This window comes from Mycteria americana, chromosome 2, assembly GCF_035582795.1.
Source record: "Mycteria americana isolate JAX WOST 10 ecotype Jacksonville Zoo and Gardens chromosome 2, USCA_MyAme_1.0, whole genome shotgun sequence".
NCBI classification, from domain to species: domain Eukaryota; kingdom Metazoa; phylum Chordata; class Aves; order Ciconiiformes; family Ciconiidae; genus Mycteria; species Mycteria americana.
In genome coordinates, this window is record NC_134366.1 from 92,258,325 (window position 1) to 92,275,938 (window position 17,614).

The 17,614-nt window shown below is 39.2% G+C and overlaps 1 protein-coding gene across 1 annotated transcript in view; it reads left to right on the forward strand.

Annotated features, from left to right (window-relative positions):
* The window catches only part of MYO10 (myosin X), a 172,657-nt gene extending 159,298 nt beyond the window's left edge, over positions 1-13,359 (forward strand). The window contains exons 33-41 of the mRNA XM_075493997.1: positions 588-745; positions 1,980-2,103; positions 3,870-4,167; positions 5,788-5,995; positions 6,567-6,703; positions 7,658-7,778; positions 10,320-10,772; positions 11,142-11,333; positions 11,612-13,359. Of these exons, the coding sequence (XP_075350112.1) occupies positions 588-745; positions 1,980-2,103; positions 3,870-4,167; positions 5,788-5,995; positions 6,567-6,703; positions 7,658-7,778; positions 10,320-10,772; positions 11,142-11,333; positions 11,612-11,722 (1,802 nt within the window). The 3' untranslated portion in view covers positions 11,723-13,359. The remainder of the gene's footprint in view (positions 1-587; positions 746-1,979; positions 2,104-3,869; positions 4,168-5,787; positions 5,996-6,566; positions 6,704-7,657; positions 7,779-10,319; positions 10,773-11,141; positions 11,334-11,611) is intronic.
* Positions 13,360-17,614: the final 4,255 nt, after the last annotated feature.

A 17,614-nucleotide genomic window follows, 5' to 3' on the forward strand; every position in this document is an offset into this window, starting at 1 on the left:
AGATGAAATAGATTTTCTTTAATTGAATCTGCTTCATAAAAAGCCTACACAATGATGCAGAGAGAGAATGTGAACTGAAATGCTCTTCCTGTTATAGTTGCCACTTCATTGGTGTGAAATTAATGACATTTTACAGAAGAGGTAGTTCATGCTTTGTACCTGTTTGTATGTGTGCCACAGATGATGAGAGACTCTCACATACAAAGCAAGACTGTCTCAGATTTTCCTGTGACAGACAGCACTGGAGAAGTAGGGCCCACAAGCCACGAGTAGCTAAGAGTATTCTATACTGTTGTCTTACGGTCACCTTTACTAAGATTACTGCATAAAATGGGAGGCTGCATGATGGCAGTTGTACTCCAAGATTACTCCTAGGCTTTTTTAAAGGAGAGAATCTCCTTTAATACCATAGTATCTGTATTATGATACCTAATTACTTGTACAACTTCTCAGTTCCTGAAAAACTGCCAGCATGATCCAGAATGCAGCACTCGGGGTCTGACGGGACTACAGCTGTTTTCAGATAAAAGTTGGGGTATTTATATAGATACAACTTCTATGATTAATAATTTTTACTGTTGTGCTAGGTTATTGGAATGTAACTGTATACGGACGCAAACATTGTTACCGCCTCTATACAAAATTGCTTAATGAGGCGACCCGCTGGTCAAGTGCCATCCAGAATGTGATTGACACAAAAGCACCAATTGATACTCCAACTCAGCAACTTATTCAGGATATTAAGGTAGGCACAAATAGGAGGGCATGGGGTTGGAAAGAATGGTCGCTTAAATATTTGAAATCAGTCTCTTTTTTTATGTTGGCTTTGCCATACTTTCTGCCAAACCAGAAAATGTGAGTTTTAATCACACAGTGACATGGACTGAAATTGTGGAACCTGAATGTATTCACTGACCTGATAAAGGAATGTGTGTCTAAACAGTAAAAGAACAAAGTATGAAGTGCAACTTGGTGGGCAAGAGGAATAACTTTTTTCCATGAAAACAGTAACAAGTTTTACTGGTTTGTGTAACTTGAGAGACATTGCTATACCAGGCAGTAGAGCGCAGTGTGCAGGTTCATGAGTTAGCAGACCTGTTTGGTTGTGTCCACAGTGAGCAGCACACCAGGATGTGGACTAGATAGCTCCTGTGATTTTTTTCATTATGCTTCATTTCTTGTTCTGTGATAGCACAGGCTAAACATCTCATGTCTCTGCGTGATGAGAAACATATTCAATTAATGCTTACTGCTTTATGGTCCTGTTGGAGACATTGCATGCATAGCCAGAGAAGGTATTTCTGGAGATTTTGCTGATCTGCTTTCAGGAGAGAGGATGATGATTCTCAGAAGAGACAAAAAAAAAAAAGTATCAAGTCCTAAATCCCAAGACTATGAAGGCTGTTTTTCAGAGCAGTAGAAATATGTGGAAGTTCAGGATTGATAGAAGACAGTGGTCACACATCTGTCAAACTTGGCCTAAGAAAGAACAGTATTTAGATGTCGGAGTAGGTGCATCAGGTTTACATCAGCAGTTTTTCTGGACTATTTTGTTATGGTAGCTCCTGTAGATTCTAACTGAAAAGGCCAATTGGTTATGCTGGAGAAATATTTTTAAATAAAACTTGAATACAGATGTCTTAATTCCAGTTATGAAATACTGGAGTAAAAACAATTTTAAAATGAAAACACACTTCAAAAAATTTTGTGAAACTTCATTTTTGCCTCCTGCAGCTCTGCTGTGGTTTGTTTTTTACCGCACAGATAAAGTAAGCTTATGCAAGGCCTGAGGTTAGCAGGTATTGAGCATTCATAGTGCACAGAGTGCCATGGGAGCCACAGTGCTCACGACTGGATTTGGCACCAAATAGTGTTGATAACAGTGATGACTGATTTCTTCACAGCCAACATAAAGGCACAAAGCATTGCATTATTGTTAATGCTGGACCCCAAATCCTGCTTTTTTCTTACCCCAATAGGAAAACTGCCTGAATGCTGATGTGGTTGAACAGATTTATAAGAGAAACCCTATTCTCCGTTACACTCATCATCCGTTGCACTCGCCATTACTGCCATTGCCGTATGGGGACATCAATCTAAACTGTAAGTTTTTCAGTCATAGAAACAGTTTTCCTTATGAAAGACTAAACCAGAGGACGGGAGGTTTTAGTCAGTGGACTATAGTGAAGTAATGGTAGGCAAAATACATTTTTATAATACAAATAGACACGTTTCCCTGTTCTCTTTCAGGAGGTAGAGAATAGCAGTTTGTCTAGCATAGAGCCATGGGCTTGTGGTGCTCCTGCTGTTACTGAAGGGAAGGTTGCTATTGCTTCTGTGATACAAGTTCATTACCCTCACCAACGCGGTTAAGACCACCAAGTTTGAAAACCCTTGCGCTGAAATAAGCAACTAAACCCAATTCATTTGGTCTCCTTGAATCATATTCTCCTTCTGAAATTATTGTTGCTTCCTACCTCATGAGGGGAGCTGCAGCAGCCACAACTTCTAATTAACAACAAGTGTAGTTTCATCAGTTGTGACGGGAAGCATTATTTATGTGAAACAATATTTGAGTGGACATTATTCTAAAAAGTAATGGGTCATTTACTCCTGAAACAGGTGTAATCATGTCTTTTAATATCTTTGGCTCAGTCACTAACTTAGAAGTCTTGTTTTGAATGAATGGTTCAGAGGTATTGATGGTTGTGAATTTGGTGTCCTTAAATGGATTTGCTTATCTTATTTTGCAACTGCAAATTAAACAAGATATGATTCAGATCAGAAGTTTCATCCTTGGGAGCAGGGTGGGAGGTCACAGTTCATTAAAAGCTAAAGTATTTCAGGTAAGATTTCCTGAAAAGTCAAGTGATATCCTTCTGCTCAAATGACAAGGAAAAGGAAAATCCTAGGAGAAACCTTTCCCTTCTCTTCCCCCTCCTCCTCCTGTACAGTAGCAAGGCACAGTTCTGATCTTCTCAGCTCTTGGGCTGGTTGTCCCATGCAGCAGCACAGCATGGTTGCTCTCAATTCCCCATGGACAGGAATGGCTAGCTCCCTCTGAGGTAGAAGTCTTACCAAAGTCTTCCCATACTAAATGTAGCTCCACAGATGGACTGATGCTCAGTTATTGCCTTGACTTGCAGTTGAGTTTTAGTTATTTTCTGTAGTAGTAAAATGTCAGGTTAGAAACTTAATATTCGTAACACGTCTGTACTGTTTTGTGCTTTGATGGTTAGTAGGCCTAACTGATTCAGACATCAGAGCAATCTCTTCCATCTCTTGAACCCAAGACCTGCATGGTACTTTTAAGTAGATTGTGAAAGTTGTTCACCCACGCTGAACAACCTGTAGTACAAAAACAATCACCACCTTTTCCAGCACTCAAAAAGCAAGTTGCAGTTTCATGGCAATTATGTAGTTTAGTAGTATTGTTTGGGTTTAATTGAAATGCTATTGCTGTGATGCTATGTATCTTTGTCACTTTCCATAATGCAGTCATGCTTTACCTCACTTATGATCTGATTAGATTTTCAGTTTCTTGTGACAGTGAAAAGTGATAGACACTTCAGCAGTGTGGATTGCTCTGGAAGGAAGATTCTCCATCAAAAAAACTCTGATCAAGCAAGATACACATTTTATGTTGTCAGAAAATGTCAAAATGGGATTTCATTAAATTCACATCAAATCTCAATAGCAAGATAGTTCATAAAATGCATTTGCATCATACATTTGAAATGGAAAAAAAACATTTAATATCCTGCATAATAAGGGTCACAGAATAGCATTAAGCAATTCTTATGTTAAGCCCGAGTGCTTGCTCTTTCATATCTCAGTCTCACACCTTTCTCCCTATTTTTCTTTTGTAGTGCTGCAAGACAAAGGCTACACAACTCTGCAGGATGAAGCCATCAAGATATTTAATTCTTTACAGCAGCTGGAGTCTATGTCTGATCCCATCCCTATAATTCAAGGTATCCTCCAAACAGGACATGATTTACGACCTCTTCGAGATGAGCTCTACTGTCAGCTCATCAAGCAGACCAATAAAGTGCCTAACCCTGGGAGCGTGGGGAACCTGTATAGTTGGCAAATACTCACCTGCATGAGTTGCACATTTCTGCCAAGTCGCAGCATCCTCAAATATCTTAAATTCCATCTCAAAAGGTGAGAAACTTTGAACTACTGGGGCAAGAGAAGAATTTTCTTCACTCACTGTTTTCTTCCCCACAACTTGTAACAGTGTTTAAACATCTTGAAGTGAGACTTGAAGGTGCCTTCACTTAGTGAACTGGTTATGCCAAACAATTAATCTAAAAAAAATGTTGTAAGAAAAGCATGTATGGGTTGATCTAGGTGGAATTATTCTCATTTGAAGAATCAAGCAAAATCCCACTAAACTGAATGCATAATTTGCTAACATTGACCAATGTTGGGGGCTTTCTGTAATTGTATAAAGTTGCGTAAATGACTTGCAGCGTGTATCCCCAGGTCCCATTCTCAACTGTCTAACCTGTTAGAAATTCTTCATCCTTGTTACCTTAGTTTTGTGAGGTATGCATCATGCACATAAAAGAACATTAGGATGTTTAAAGATGTATTTGAGGTAGAAATGTCTGTTCACAAATCTAATTTTAAGACATTAGTGACCATTAAAAAAATAAGTAAGTCCTTTTTGACAGTTCAGCACTAACCAGAACGTAGAGTTCCTCTTGCTGTGATGCAGCAGAAGAATGCAAAGAGTGTGTCATTAGGAAAGTTAGTCCACTAACAACAAACTGTTCTCAGTAATTTAAGTCATGTCTGTGTTTGTGCTAGAGCATGGACTTTGTAAATCACTTTGCTGAATGTAATTATTTTATAAATATTTGTAAAATGCTTCTATTGAAGATATACCTTTCAACCAAAGTAAGATTAGTGAAACACATCAATCCCTTTATATAACTGTTAAAATGAAAAAATCCAACATTAATTCACTTTCTCAATTTAACTCAGTTCATAAACTGGTCTCCCAGTTAAAAAAATTGCAGCTGATAGAACATTTGTAGGTTGGTTTCAATATTACAGATGCATAGTCATTTTACAGCATTGCTGTAATCCTGCAGTAATCTTTTCATGCCCTGTAGATCACGAATCACTGTACTTCACACAAACCTTAGTAGCTCTAAGAAGCTGGTATTTTATCACTGGAAATATTATAGAAAGACTCTGTGCTGAAAGCCTACCTGAATTCAACAGTTTCCAATAATTAAGAGTTGAGTTCATTAAAGTTGTTAGTGAATACTCATAATACTAACTGCTGAACAGTAAGGTCTAGAGAGAATCTTTAAGAAAATCAGGAATAGAAATTGAGTATCCTAAGTGACACTATCACAAAACTAAGCAGTAAAAAATATGTTTTATTGCTTTTTTCTGAAGTACCTTAGTGCAGTTTTGTTTTCATTCAACAACTCTTATTGACAGAAAGGGGAGTTGATTACAAGATTTTTATAGTTATCTTGCTGTCAAATCTGAGTTGTTACAAGGTTCTGGTAGTTAATGCTATAAAGGTAGTTCAGTTTTTGCTTTCCATTAGGTTTGTAGAACAAAATGATGAATGCATGTAAGTTGTCCCACAGTAAATCACAAGTTAGTACACTTTCCTTGACAGTGAAGATAAACCTTTGAGCGTGTCAATTAAATAGCTTACTGGATACATCAGTACTTTCAGAAAAAAAATCTATTCTCAAATAAGTAAACTTTCTGTTTCACAGACCAGCAGCTTAAGTAATAATATTTCTCTCACAGGGTTCGTGACCAGTTTCCAGGAACTGAAATGGAGAAATACGCACTTTTTACTTATGAATCTCTGAAGAAAACCAAATGCAGAGAGTTTGTGCCATCGCGGGACGAAATAGAAGCTCTGATCAGCAGGCAGGAAATGACATCCACAGTTTATTGCCATGGTGGGGGCTCCTGTAAGATTACAATCAACTCACACACTACAGCTGGAGAGGTGAGAAGTGGTGACAGAACGGCTTTGGCACAAAATCAGTGTGTCCCTTTACGTGCCAGTTCCAGTCAGTAGTAGCCTTAAATTTTGGAAGCGCTGGAGGTTTCTCTATCGGTCTCTCCTTTCAGGGGAGGGAAAGCTTACAGAGCTGTCCCTCCAACCCCCAAGCGTGTTCTGAAGAAATCCCTGCTATAAAAACTGTCTTATTCTTTAGAGGATTACCCAACTATAGTTCCCTCTTAGAGGAAAAATTACAGGAAAGACTAAGCAATTCAGTAGAGGCATTGTTGGAATAACTTCAGTAGATATTGGTGTTTTTGAGAACCAAGTTGCTTCCTAAAGCTGGAAGACTCTTGCTGAGTTGGTGAAATACAGGGGTTATATCTGGCCAGGTGATGGCACACACATATTCTAAAAGAATCAGCATTATTTAGTATAAAAATTAAAGTGGAATTTGACAACAATTAATACTGCTGATGAGAACATGTTAGCAACGTTTTTAGTCTAATGTAAAACCTAGCTCTGAATTTTCTTCTAATTATTTGTCTTACTCTGTGGTGCTGTTTTTCATTAGGTGGTTGAAAAGTTAATTCGTGGCTTGGCCATGGAGGATAGCAGAAATATGTTTGCTTTGTTTGAATACAATGGAACTACTGATAAAGCAATTGAAAGCAGAACCATTGTGGCTGATGTCTTGGCAAAGTTTGAAAAGTGAGTGCGCCTCTCCTTCTCTCTCACCACTCTAATAAGTAGCAATTAAATAAATTTCCAATGTCAATAATGCTGAATATTCTCTTTCTCTTGCTTGTTTGTGATGACGCAGTTGAATTGTAATTCACATGGCCATTTCTGGAACAAAAGCATCTTTATTTTTTTTGTTAAAGGAATTAATGAGCCACCTACTCACTTGTGTTTGGTTTTCCTCTATCTTGATACCAGTAGAGTAATATTTCTCATCACTATTTCCACATTTTCTTTTCCACTGCTACAGATTTTTCCACCATTACTAGCATTGTGGCTGCCCCAGTATTGGGAGAACTGAACTCCAAGCAGTCATTGCCATTCTGACTACCCATTGCCTAACTTCACATGGAAGTCACCACAGTGCAGCTCACAACATTTTTCTTACCAGTAAAATTGAAACCACCCATAGCACTCTAGTAAGAAAATGTCATACAAGCCTAAATACCTGTTTGTCATCCTTATGTTATATACATGGCAATCAGCCTCCTTTATCCACATAATAACAGGGGGAAAAAAGGAATATCTGAAGTGTTGTGCAATTACATTTTATAACAGGACTTAATAATGTTGCTTTTATCAACACCTGACTGAGCCACAAATAAAAGTTTATTAAGAGAATTCGGCTTAGAAACAGTTGACTGAGATCTGAGTCAACATTTGTAAGTCCTTGATTTTGCTATAGGGTCTAAATACACACACATATCTCTATCTCTCTCTCTATATATATATATTTATCTCCAAATGACATCAGTCAGGTATACTGCTGAAAACAATTGGCTCCTGTCAACAATACCAGATTGATAGCAGGTGTAACAAAGCAAAATTCAGCTGATGCCTTGCTTAGATTCTTCAGGTATCAGTTAGAAAGAAGTTTGATTTCACAGATCTGATCTCTCGCTCCCTCTTCACACACCTGTGCAGGCTTGCTGCTACTGCTGAAGCTGGAGACATGCACTGGAAGTTCTACTTCAAGCTCTACTGCTTCCTGGACACAGAAAACGTCCCAAAAGATAGCGTGGAATTTGCCTTTATGTTTGAGCAGGTAAAGGACAAAGGTTCTGTTTTGAGGCACTGTTAAGAGCAGGAAAAAAGCAAGAGATCTAGGCAGCACAGAGAGAGTTTTGATTATGTTTCTGTTTAACTAAATGCACTACTACTCAAGCATCAAGAGCGAAGAAAGCAGTTCAGTGGTCAAAACAGGCTTATACTGACGTAAGTGAAGCATATACGATTTACGTAGTGTTACGACTTTTCTTACTTCTGTATTACTAGCGAATTGCTTTATGTATCATGGTAAAAAATTGGATAACAGGGTCTAAGCTGGATAAAAAAAGAAAAGGATAATATTTGCTTTTAATTTTGCTTTTATGAAACCATTTTCTTAAGAAAGTGCAAGAAATATAGTGAAAAATATGTAATTGGCAAGCAAATTAATTATTAGAGACCCATGTTGGCAACTGTACAGAACTAATTGAACAATAGCTTTTTCTCTTTGCAAAAACTGATTGGTATTTCATAGGCACCATAGTAAAACAAATCAGTCCAGTCTCAGCAGTAACCGTAAGACAACTATGATGAGCAGAAATCGACTTAATGAATGTGCTGACCTCAGAATAAGGCCATATTGCAAAACATAAGATAGATGAAATTGATTTATAATGAAAATTAAATGTGTCAGCAGCTGGATTTCTATTATATGAAGTCCTGTAGTTGCTCAGAAGCTCTCACTGATGGCATTTATCATTGTTGATTGGCCTTCTCCTTTTCTACTACATTGCAAATGGCTAAAAATTCTTCCAGTGGACAGCTTCTTTCGAGTGGGCACTAGAGACAGATAAAGATTTCTGTGTAAGGCTGTTTGCAATGCCAAGACACTGATGTTCTGTTGGTAAGCAAGCCTGATGTGATCAAGAACTGACATTCATATGTCATATGTTCATATGTATGAAGCTTTTTCCCTTTCCACAGGATCAGAAACATCTTCACTGTAATAGAGTTATTTCTTCCTTGTTCACAGTTTAGGTTTTAAGGCACCGTATTACATCATGAGTCTACCAAAAGTCTCCTTCCAGAGCCTACTCCTGTAGCTCAGTCCAGAACTGCTTATTGCTGGCTGAAGGATCTGGGCAATAGATTGCCTTGGTTGGGCTTAGAAACGTTGCCATTCTGACTGTCTGTCTGGTTTTACATACAGAGGAGTCAGCCAGTTAATGCCTCTGCTTTGGGATGAAGTCTAAACAGTAAGAAGAAAATCCATGAGAGCTCTGCATCAGATACTTTACATTACATTATTGGTTTAAGAGGCAGATTTAGATAGTTTTCTGTATGAACAACCGAAATGAGCACATTCGCTGAAGCAGATTATTTTCATGCAGCATTCTGTGCTGACTGGTGTTTAGCCAAATATCTTATGTCTTGCCAAGACCATTAGTACTTCAGTTATAAAGCATGGCACACTCAATCCCTACAATTAATATTACAGCATTACCTTAAAGAGGTGACTTATTACATTCTAACATCAGTTCTGTTCTTTTTTTCAAATTGTCTGCTTTTCATGTCAGTCATTGCCTTTTTTCAGCCAATTAAGAAAGTTCCCTTTTGTCATAAGTTTTAGTTCTGTAACATCCATTATTTTAAAGTCTGAATCCTTTAATTCATAAGGTGCTGAAGAAAATCTTTTAGTTCTTCTTTCTCATTAAAATACTGTCCTTCCATTTCCACAAGACGGCTCTTTCTTCTGCATGTGTACGATCTCAGGTCAACCATGTTGCATGTTTAAAGGCACACTTTAACTCCATCCCAAGTGTACACCTAAATGAACTAGCTCTTACTTAGATGTGCATTATCTCTGTGTGTTTACTCAACCGCTTGCAATTCCTCCATCTCCAGATATGAGGTGTGTTTGTTTCCTGTACTAGTGTCATCTGGAAAAAAAAAAATCTTAGCTGCTGCACGTTTCCAAAGGTTTGAATGGGTGTGCAAAGAGCTGGGATTTGAGAGAGTCTTCTTGGTTCAGAATCTCATCCCTGATGCTACAGACCACTATAACATATAAACTTTTTACTAACTTTATCTGGGATCCATTGAAGATTTACTGTTTTCCCTCAGTGAGGTTTATTACAAAGCTGTCCTAGGGCTTTGCTTGTTTGGCTGGAAAGGTCAGTTTTCACAGCCAGATTTATTGATAGCAGTAAGCAAACCTAGATATCAATTTCTTTCTAATGCCCTTGAACATAGATGGCTTCCTCCCAATCAGGTGTTTGGATCCTGATTTTCTCCCCTTTACATTTTATTTTCCTTTGTAGTAATTCAGTTGCTCTCATATATGTGAGTTCATCAAGAGCTGTACTAGTAACAGTAATTCCCGTTTAGCAAGTTCCTCAATTGCCTTGCAGTTCTTCTGGTAAACCCTGTCTTACCCAGTTTAACAAATTTTCCAAGAGATTTACTACATTTGATTTATTTAATGGATCTTTTATTTCAGATCCTGGGTTTGCCTGGCAGGAAATCTACTTCCCATTTCTCTCTTAGTCCTTTCAAAGACAAGTTTGTACATAAAAAGCTACCTTTTTCCCCTTGATAGGCTCATGAAGCAGTGATTAGAGGACATTATCCTGCTCCTGAAGAAACCCTCCAGGTCCTTGCAGCTTTGCGTCTTCAGTACCTTCAGGGAGATTACACTCTGCACACGACCATACCAGAAATGGAGGAAGTCTATCCCTTGCAAAAGCTGAAGTCTCGGATTACGCAGTCTACCAAAACATTTACTGCAGCAGAGAAGGCTGAGAAGAAACGAGCCAGCTTTCTTGAAGGAACATTGCGGAGGAGTTTTCGCAGTGGCTCTGTCAGCAGACAGAAGGTTGAGGAGGATCAGATGTTAGACATGTGGGTCAAAGAGGAAATCTCAGCTTCCAGGACTAGTATTATTGACAAATGGAAAAAACTCCAGAGGATGAACCAGGAGCAGGCTATGGCAAAGTATATGGCTTTGATTAAGGAATGGCCTGGCTATGGCTCAACACTCTTTGACGTAGAGGTGAGTAGACCTCCTGAACTACAGTTTATACTGTATAGATGGTGGTTTCATTACAGAGTAGGGAAACCATAAATACGGTATCACAATGCTCAGACAGCTGATGTAATAAAGTGTTGGATATTAAAAGCATACTCCTGTTAGCAAGCACCATAGTCATTTAAATCCACTAGTTAACCATAAAATACGGAGGGACAGAACGCTAGCCTGATGGGTTGCAAACAAGTTTAGGAGAAGCGTAAAAGGCTACATTCAAAGAGGGACAAGCAATATGCACTTTTAAAAAAATGGTTACAGACAAGAACCTCAACAGTAAGTGGTGTGTGCCTCCCGCTGTTCCCTTTGCTGTTAATCTACATTTTTTTCCTCTAGTGTAAAGAAGGGGGATTCCCACAAGAGTTGTGGCTTGGAGTCAGCGCTGATGCAGTTTCTGTCTACAAGCGTGGGGAAGGCAGGCCTCTGGAGGTGTTTCAGTATGAACATATCTTGTCATTTGGTGCACCACTTGCCAACACCTACAAGATCGTGGTGGATGAGAGAGAACTGCTTTTTGAAACTAGTGAGGTAAGAGCAAGAAGGAATTTTGTTATTGTGGTTCTGCTAGCCAGGCTACTTAGTAATTTAAGTAATTGCTGCAAATGTTACAGATTTATTCAAGATCCCTGTAAAGCTAAAGGGGAGACATAGTGAGATGGATAGAATTGCTGAGTATTTTTGTTCGTTGAACCACTAAAGGGTTTTGTTGAAAGCTCGACAGTTTTATATTGTTAGCATCTGAAGAATTCATTCACATACTGTTACCTTACTAAGAACTTTGCTCTTTATACATACTCTTTTGGCAGGTGGTTGACATTGCAAAGCTGATGAAAGCTTACATCAGTATGATCGTGAAAAAACGCTACAGCACCTCTCGATCAGTGAGTAGTCATGGAAGTCAGGGCAGCTCCAGGTGAAAACAAAACCAGTTCTACTGTGCTCTAAATAGAACATACCGCTGCTTGGCCCCAAAATGACCTGATGATACTGATCACATCTGCTGACAAGCTAACAAAGAACCAGAGTTTCCACGGAAAATATCTTCAAACATTGTTTTAGAAAGACCACAGGGTGGGGAGGGGAAAATCAGCTGAAATAGTCACATACTAGAACTGCTGGCTCGTTCAAAACTTTCCAAAGCATTATTATCTTCAGTTGATGTAACAAATGCCTTAAGACTTGATCCACTGCAATACAAGCAGTAATAAGTGCCTTACAATATTAAACCCAACTTGTATTGACCTAAAATTGCTGATAAAAGTCAAGAGGATTTTTTTTGTCCTTCCAGAACACTGAAAACAGTTATATTCATCAATTCTGCACTAATCTACTGGCCTGTATACCTGTGGGAAGGGGGGGGAAGAAGAGCAAGGTATATTTTTTTTGGAGAGCTGCTGGCAGCCTTCCTGATGGACGCCAACATTTTGTTTCCCCTTGCTTCCATGGATGTGCACATTTTGCCTGCATATTTGAGCTGTCAGTAAAATTTGACTAATTTTATTCTGTATTTCACGAGGCTTTTGAAGCAAAGGGAATAAGTATGTGCAATGGTGTAAACAGTCTTTCTGTACATTTTAATAGTTCAGAGTTATAGTTGTTACAATTGTATGGTTACTTTATAAGCAGTTTTATTAACAAGTAAATTCCAAAATTTTCATACATTGATTTTACTATTGCAAATATGTATTACCATATAAGTAGCAGAAGTCTGCATTCTGTATCTGCTGTATTATAAAGAGAGATGTAGCTGAGAATATTTATAGACTACCCTAGTATGGAAATACAATTATCAGTTCAATACTCCATAATGTCAGCTTAAGTTTTAATATTAAATTTTTCATTTAAAGACATCGCTCTTTTATAATTCTGGCTGGACTCTCCAACCCAGACTGATTGCCAAAGGTCAGAACCCTTCAGAGTTGACTAGAGAACACAAAGTTAAACAATGCAACTGCTTTAATATAGAGTTCTCTATTTTACCTGGCTGCCTGATGAAGGTTCTTGACAGTACCCTGTAAATAAATTGGGGAATATCAGCTAATAATAAGCTGATTTTGGACTTCTATTTTTGTACAGAAATACTGTAATATAAGGCAAAACTTTGATCAAAGGTATCTTTTTGTCCACAGCAAAAAAAAGAAACCTGAAAAACCTTACTGTTATTAAAAACCTCAGCCTTTAAGGAATCATGCGTACTTACTGGAAAACAAAAAAAGTCCAGCAATAAAGAAAATACATGTGATGTGCTCTGTTTTCAGTTCATACTGAGTTGGACTTGCAGCAAAGCCCCCTGTCTTCTCAGAAGCCAAGCCAGGAACACCGTCTAGGCTATACATGCGCTTTTTCTTGGAAAGGTGCACATGCTTTGTGTTGTCTTGGGGCAAGTTTCTGTCTGATTACAGCTACCTCCTTGATGGTGGGATATGTGTCAGTTACACCATCAGGATAGAGGGGAGAGACTGCTGAGCAATTCCACTCCACAAGGGATGTGCAAGTAAAGCTTTTGCTATTTGCGTAGCCCTGATGTAAGGGGGCTTGTTTTTGCTAGCCAGCCACAGCATGGTAGTGCAGCATGCACTGCCCTCAAAAGTGTACATAGCCTCTATAGACTACAAGGCTTGCTATGAGAAATCCTCCACCTTCCTCCAACTGGCAGATACTTTTAGTCACTCTGTCTGTGGCACTGCCCCTCAGTCCCTAAAAACTTGCTAAATAATGCTACTAATTTCATGTCCCCACCCTTCCAGTAAAGGTGAACTTATCTAAGGAAGACAAGAAAAATGAGAGAAGTGTAACTGCAGTATGGATAGCTACACACACACAGAGTATCTGAGAGTGCAACATTTCTGATTTTTTCCATATGCAAGTTGTTTAGAAAGAACTTAGCTGCTCTTAGCAAGGCATCCTTGGAATGACACAACTTACACATTTCAGCCAGCACAGCAAGAAGGTTCAGTTTCATCTAGGTGCTGTCTGTAAACATGCTCAGAGAAGCTCCTGCCACATCATCATCACTTGGTCAAAAAACCAGGAATATACAAGGTGACAGTGTTGTTCAGGGTCACAGTCTTGAGATGCTGACACCACTTCTCCAGTCCCGATTCATTTACCTCCTGACTGACTTCTGGATGCTATCAACCATTAGTAGGGATGTTTGCTCTTAGTCAAGACACAGAAGTGCCTGTCACTACATCTAAGAGCTTCTCTTCGTTCATGCCAATTCTACCAACCTGCCATGCAAATCTTACTTCAATTACTATTATTGAGGCAAATAAAGGCTTTCATAATTGTTAATACTCACAAGAAAGAATGCACAGTTTCTCAAAATAAATACTGCGTAACAGATATACCTGGGTTTGGAAGTGAGAACAGTGTTCCTTAAATTATAAAATATTTAAAAATTGATTGAGGAGATGATCTATTCTTGCAAATTATTTTGCTTCAGTAAAAGTTTATTCCAAGAATACATGAAATTTCTTGCTAGAGCCAGAAATTCTCTCCTGCCTATGATCTCTTCTGTTACAGTAGCAGTTGAGTGTATCTGAAGAGAGGAGAGGAACTTCTGTCACAAACCAGAACACATTTTTACTTTTATTCTTGTTTTGAAATAAAGGTTTATGTTTTCAAAAGAACATTGTAGAAGCTTATCACTAACAAAAGAAAGAGTAGATCTATATTTCTGGACAAGCCACTGTATTGCAACTGCTACACACTGTGGGTTGAGTGCATCAGAAATCACAAAGAACTAAGCATTAGAAGTTAATGGGTTCTAGGAGAAACACCATGCCTTGTCCAGTCCCTCTACGGAGAAGGGGAATTTTACTCTACATGTTGTGGTCTTCAGGACTTGAAACTATCAGATATTTTCTGAGAGAATGAAGAACAGTCATTCCTGCCCCCTTGCCTGGCTCCTGCCGCCGGGCCACTCGGCTTGCATAGCCCCACTGCCCGTCCCAGCCCTCAGGACCGGTCCCCATCGTGGCACTGCTGGGAAGATCCGCCATGCCTGGGCAGTTGCACTGACCCTGATGAAAACCCTCTGTGGGGCACGGAGGCTTCCCACACCCTCTGACTGTGCCTGGTTGAGTACAGCCACAGCGAGAAAAGCCCCGGGACCCCACCGGCCAGACATGCTGTGAGAGCGCAGGCTGGGCAGAAACCACGCAGTCCGGCCTAGGAACAGACTGGCAGCTGCAACGGAAATACAATTGTATATAATCTTCTTAGCATGTCTTAAAGCTGGCCGTGCCTCAGTTCCACCTATGTCCTCAGGCTTCAGTCTAGAACTTTCCCTGTGCCTCATAATACACATACATCCATTTGTCAGGGTGCCAGAATTCTTAATAAACTTAATTACACAAGTTATGCACAGGAAATTGCTTCACCCAAAAAGCGTTGCATCAGAAGCCTAGGTTTCAAGCCCTGCATTTCTGAGGCATACGGCTATAACAGGTACACACAGGTTTGCACCAGTACAAACACCTAAGGCAGACACGATACAGCATTGCAAGTCGTGCTGGCGTAAGTCCATTCTACAGCAACTCGGGCAGAACAGTGGCAGCTTCTTCAATGCTGACAGACTATTTCTCACAGCACATGCGCTCCAGATCATTTACAGCTCTTTGAAGTAAATACGGAAGAGTACCAACCAAATATGACAGCACTGTCCTGAATTTAACTAATTCTGCATGGTGCCCAGCCCTAGAAACCCACAGCATTTCACTCTGTCACACAGGGGAATACAGCTACCAGCTGTGCTGTGGCACAACCGTGTGTGTACTTTCACACACACGGCTGCAAGGTAGGTGAGATTGTGGGGACGGGAATTTGCAATTGGTTTGTGGGACTTTCCATCTACCCCTGTTTCTTTCAAACTACGGAGTTATTAATGTTAAGTTAAACTCACACCACAAGCAAATATCTAATAAAGTTTAATCTTGAAGGAATCCACTGAGACTGTCTCCTACAACACATCACAACAGACACAAGGCCTTTGGTGCAACACATCAAAAACTACGCATGCTACAACAGTCATGGGAAGCAAGCAGAAGAGGGCAGCAGCAATCCATAGAAGTGAACTATACCGAGAGCAATTCCATCTGTAGTGATTTTACCTGGTCTTTATCAAAAGACAACAGGCTGGGGTAGGAGAAGGAAGATGGAGTCCTCTCGTCATTCTTGCTGTCCACCAGATGTGTGATTAGGGCAAGCAACAGCTGCTCAGGCTGCTTCTCAGACATGCCAACACCCCGTCCATCTTTAGCTTTGGGCAATCATAAACTGAAAAATACATTAAGCATCAGAGGGGCTGGAGAAAGGGGACACCAACAGAGCAAAGAGTGAAACTTCAAAGGCCAAAGTTGCAAGTTTCTAGCCAGTCACCCCTCTCTATTAATACATGGGGGGGGGGGGGTGCTTTGTTTAATTCTGCTTACTTGCCCCCATTACCCTGTTCAGAAGGCTGTTCCTGAACTTCTCTGCAGACATTTTTCCAAAATTTCTTGTCTAAAGTTGGTTCATGACCAAATTATTTGTTCCTGTTCAGCACAACCTTTTGATTTTAATAGTTTTTCCTCTGTGTACAGATTTTTACCCACTCCTCCCTCCCAATACATTTTATAAGTAGTTGCATCATCTCCCAGCCTTCATTTTGCAAGACTACGCAAGCTAAAACTTTTTATGAAAATAAACTTTTCTCAAAAGCAAGTTTTCCATTCTCCCTAATCAGCCTCATAGCATCTTTCAGCATTTATTACAGTTTAAGTTCTTTAAAAACAAAGGAGGTGGGAATGGTACAGTGTTCTAAACACCTTACTGTTGCTTTATAACAACAGTACTAATACTCTCGGCTACTGAAAGTATTGTACCTGTATCTCATAGTGACATCCCTTTAATTCTGCATGGGAATTCTGGACAGGTTAAGATGAAAGGAGGGGACAAAGGGCCAAATTTAATCAACTGACAAGACTTCAACTAGTTTTTGAAATTAGTTCCCAAGTATGAGATTTTTCATTCTATGTTGTTACTTCTCATTTCTCTTGCTCTTATCCATAAGAGCATCCAGTCCTTCCTTTATGATTATCCTACCTAGTTTTGCTTCATCCACATCAAAACACTGTTCTGACAATCATGCTGCTAATGAAAACACTTAAAAGGATCTCCAACCCATTCCTGGTAACACAATTATTAACTTCAGTGATTTAAATTAGCAAGGTCCCTTAAAAAAAAAAAAAAAAAAAAGAAACCAAAACCTTTTTCCACCTTCCCACCCATCCTATTTTTTTAAGAATTCCTATCTTCTGTATCTTAAAACAGCATTTATCAAACTTTTTAGATATCTGCCTTTTTGTCCCATAAGAGTTTATTTTTCCTTTGCTGCTAGTCACACACACACATGTATCTCCTTGGCAGACCTGAATCACAGTCCTGATATTTACCAACCGGCCAATGACAAGATCACAAACATCCTCTCATTTGACTGTATCAGAATTAAAAAATGGTAGATGCCAAAAGTAATTTTATTTTGAAATCCCATCTTCGAGATCTCTTTTCTCAATTATAAGGAATGATCTTGTGTGCACTTTGGAAAATTCCATATAAAGGGTACTGTATCTGTTTTGCATTCTGAAGGACATTTCCTTAACTTTTTTCATATATGTCCTTTCTGAGAGAAAATTTCCCCACCCATGCTACCACAGTCAGTCTTCTGGGTACAGTCCCACAGTCCAGTTTTCTCTAGCTAGGCATTACCTTAACCTTCTCCTCACTAGGAGCTTATCAGTTTACTAAACCAAACATTACACCCAACT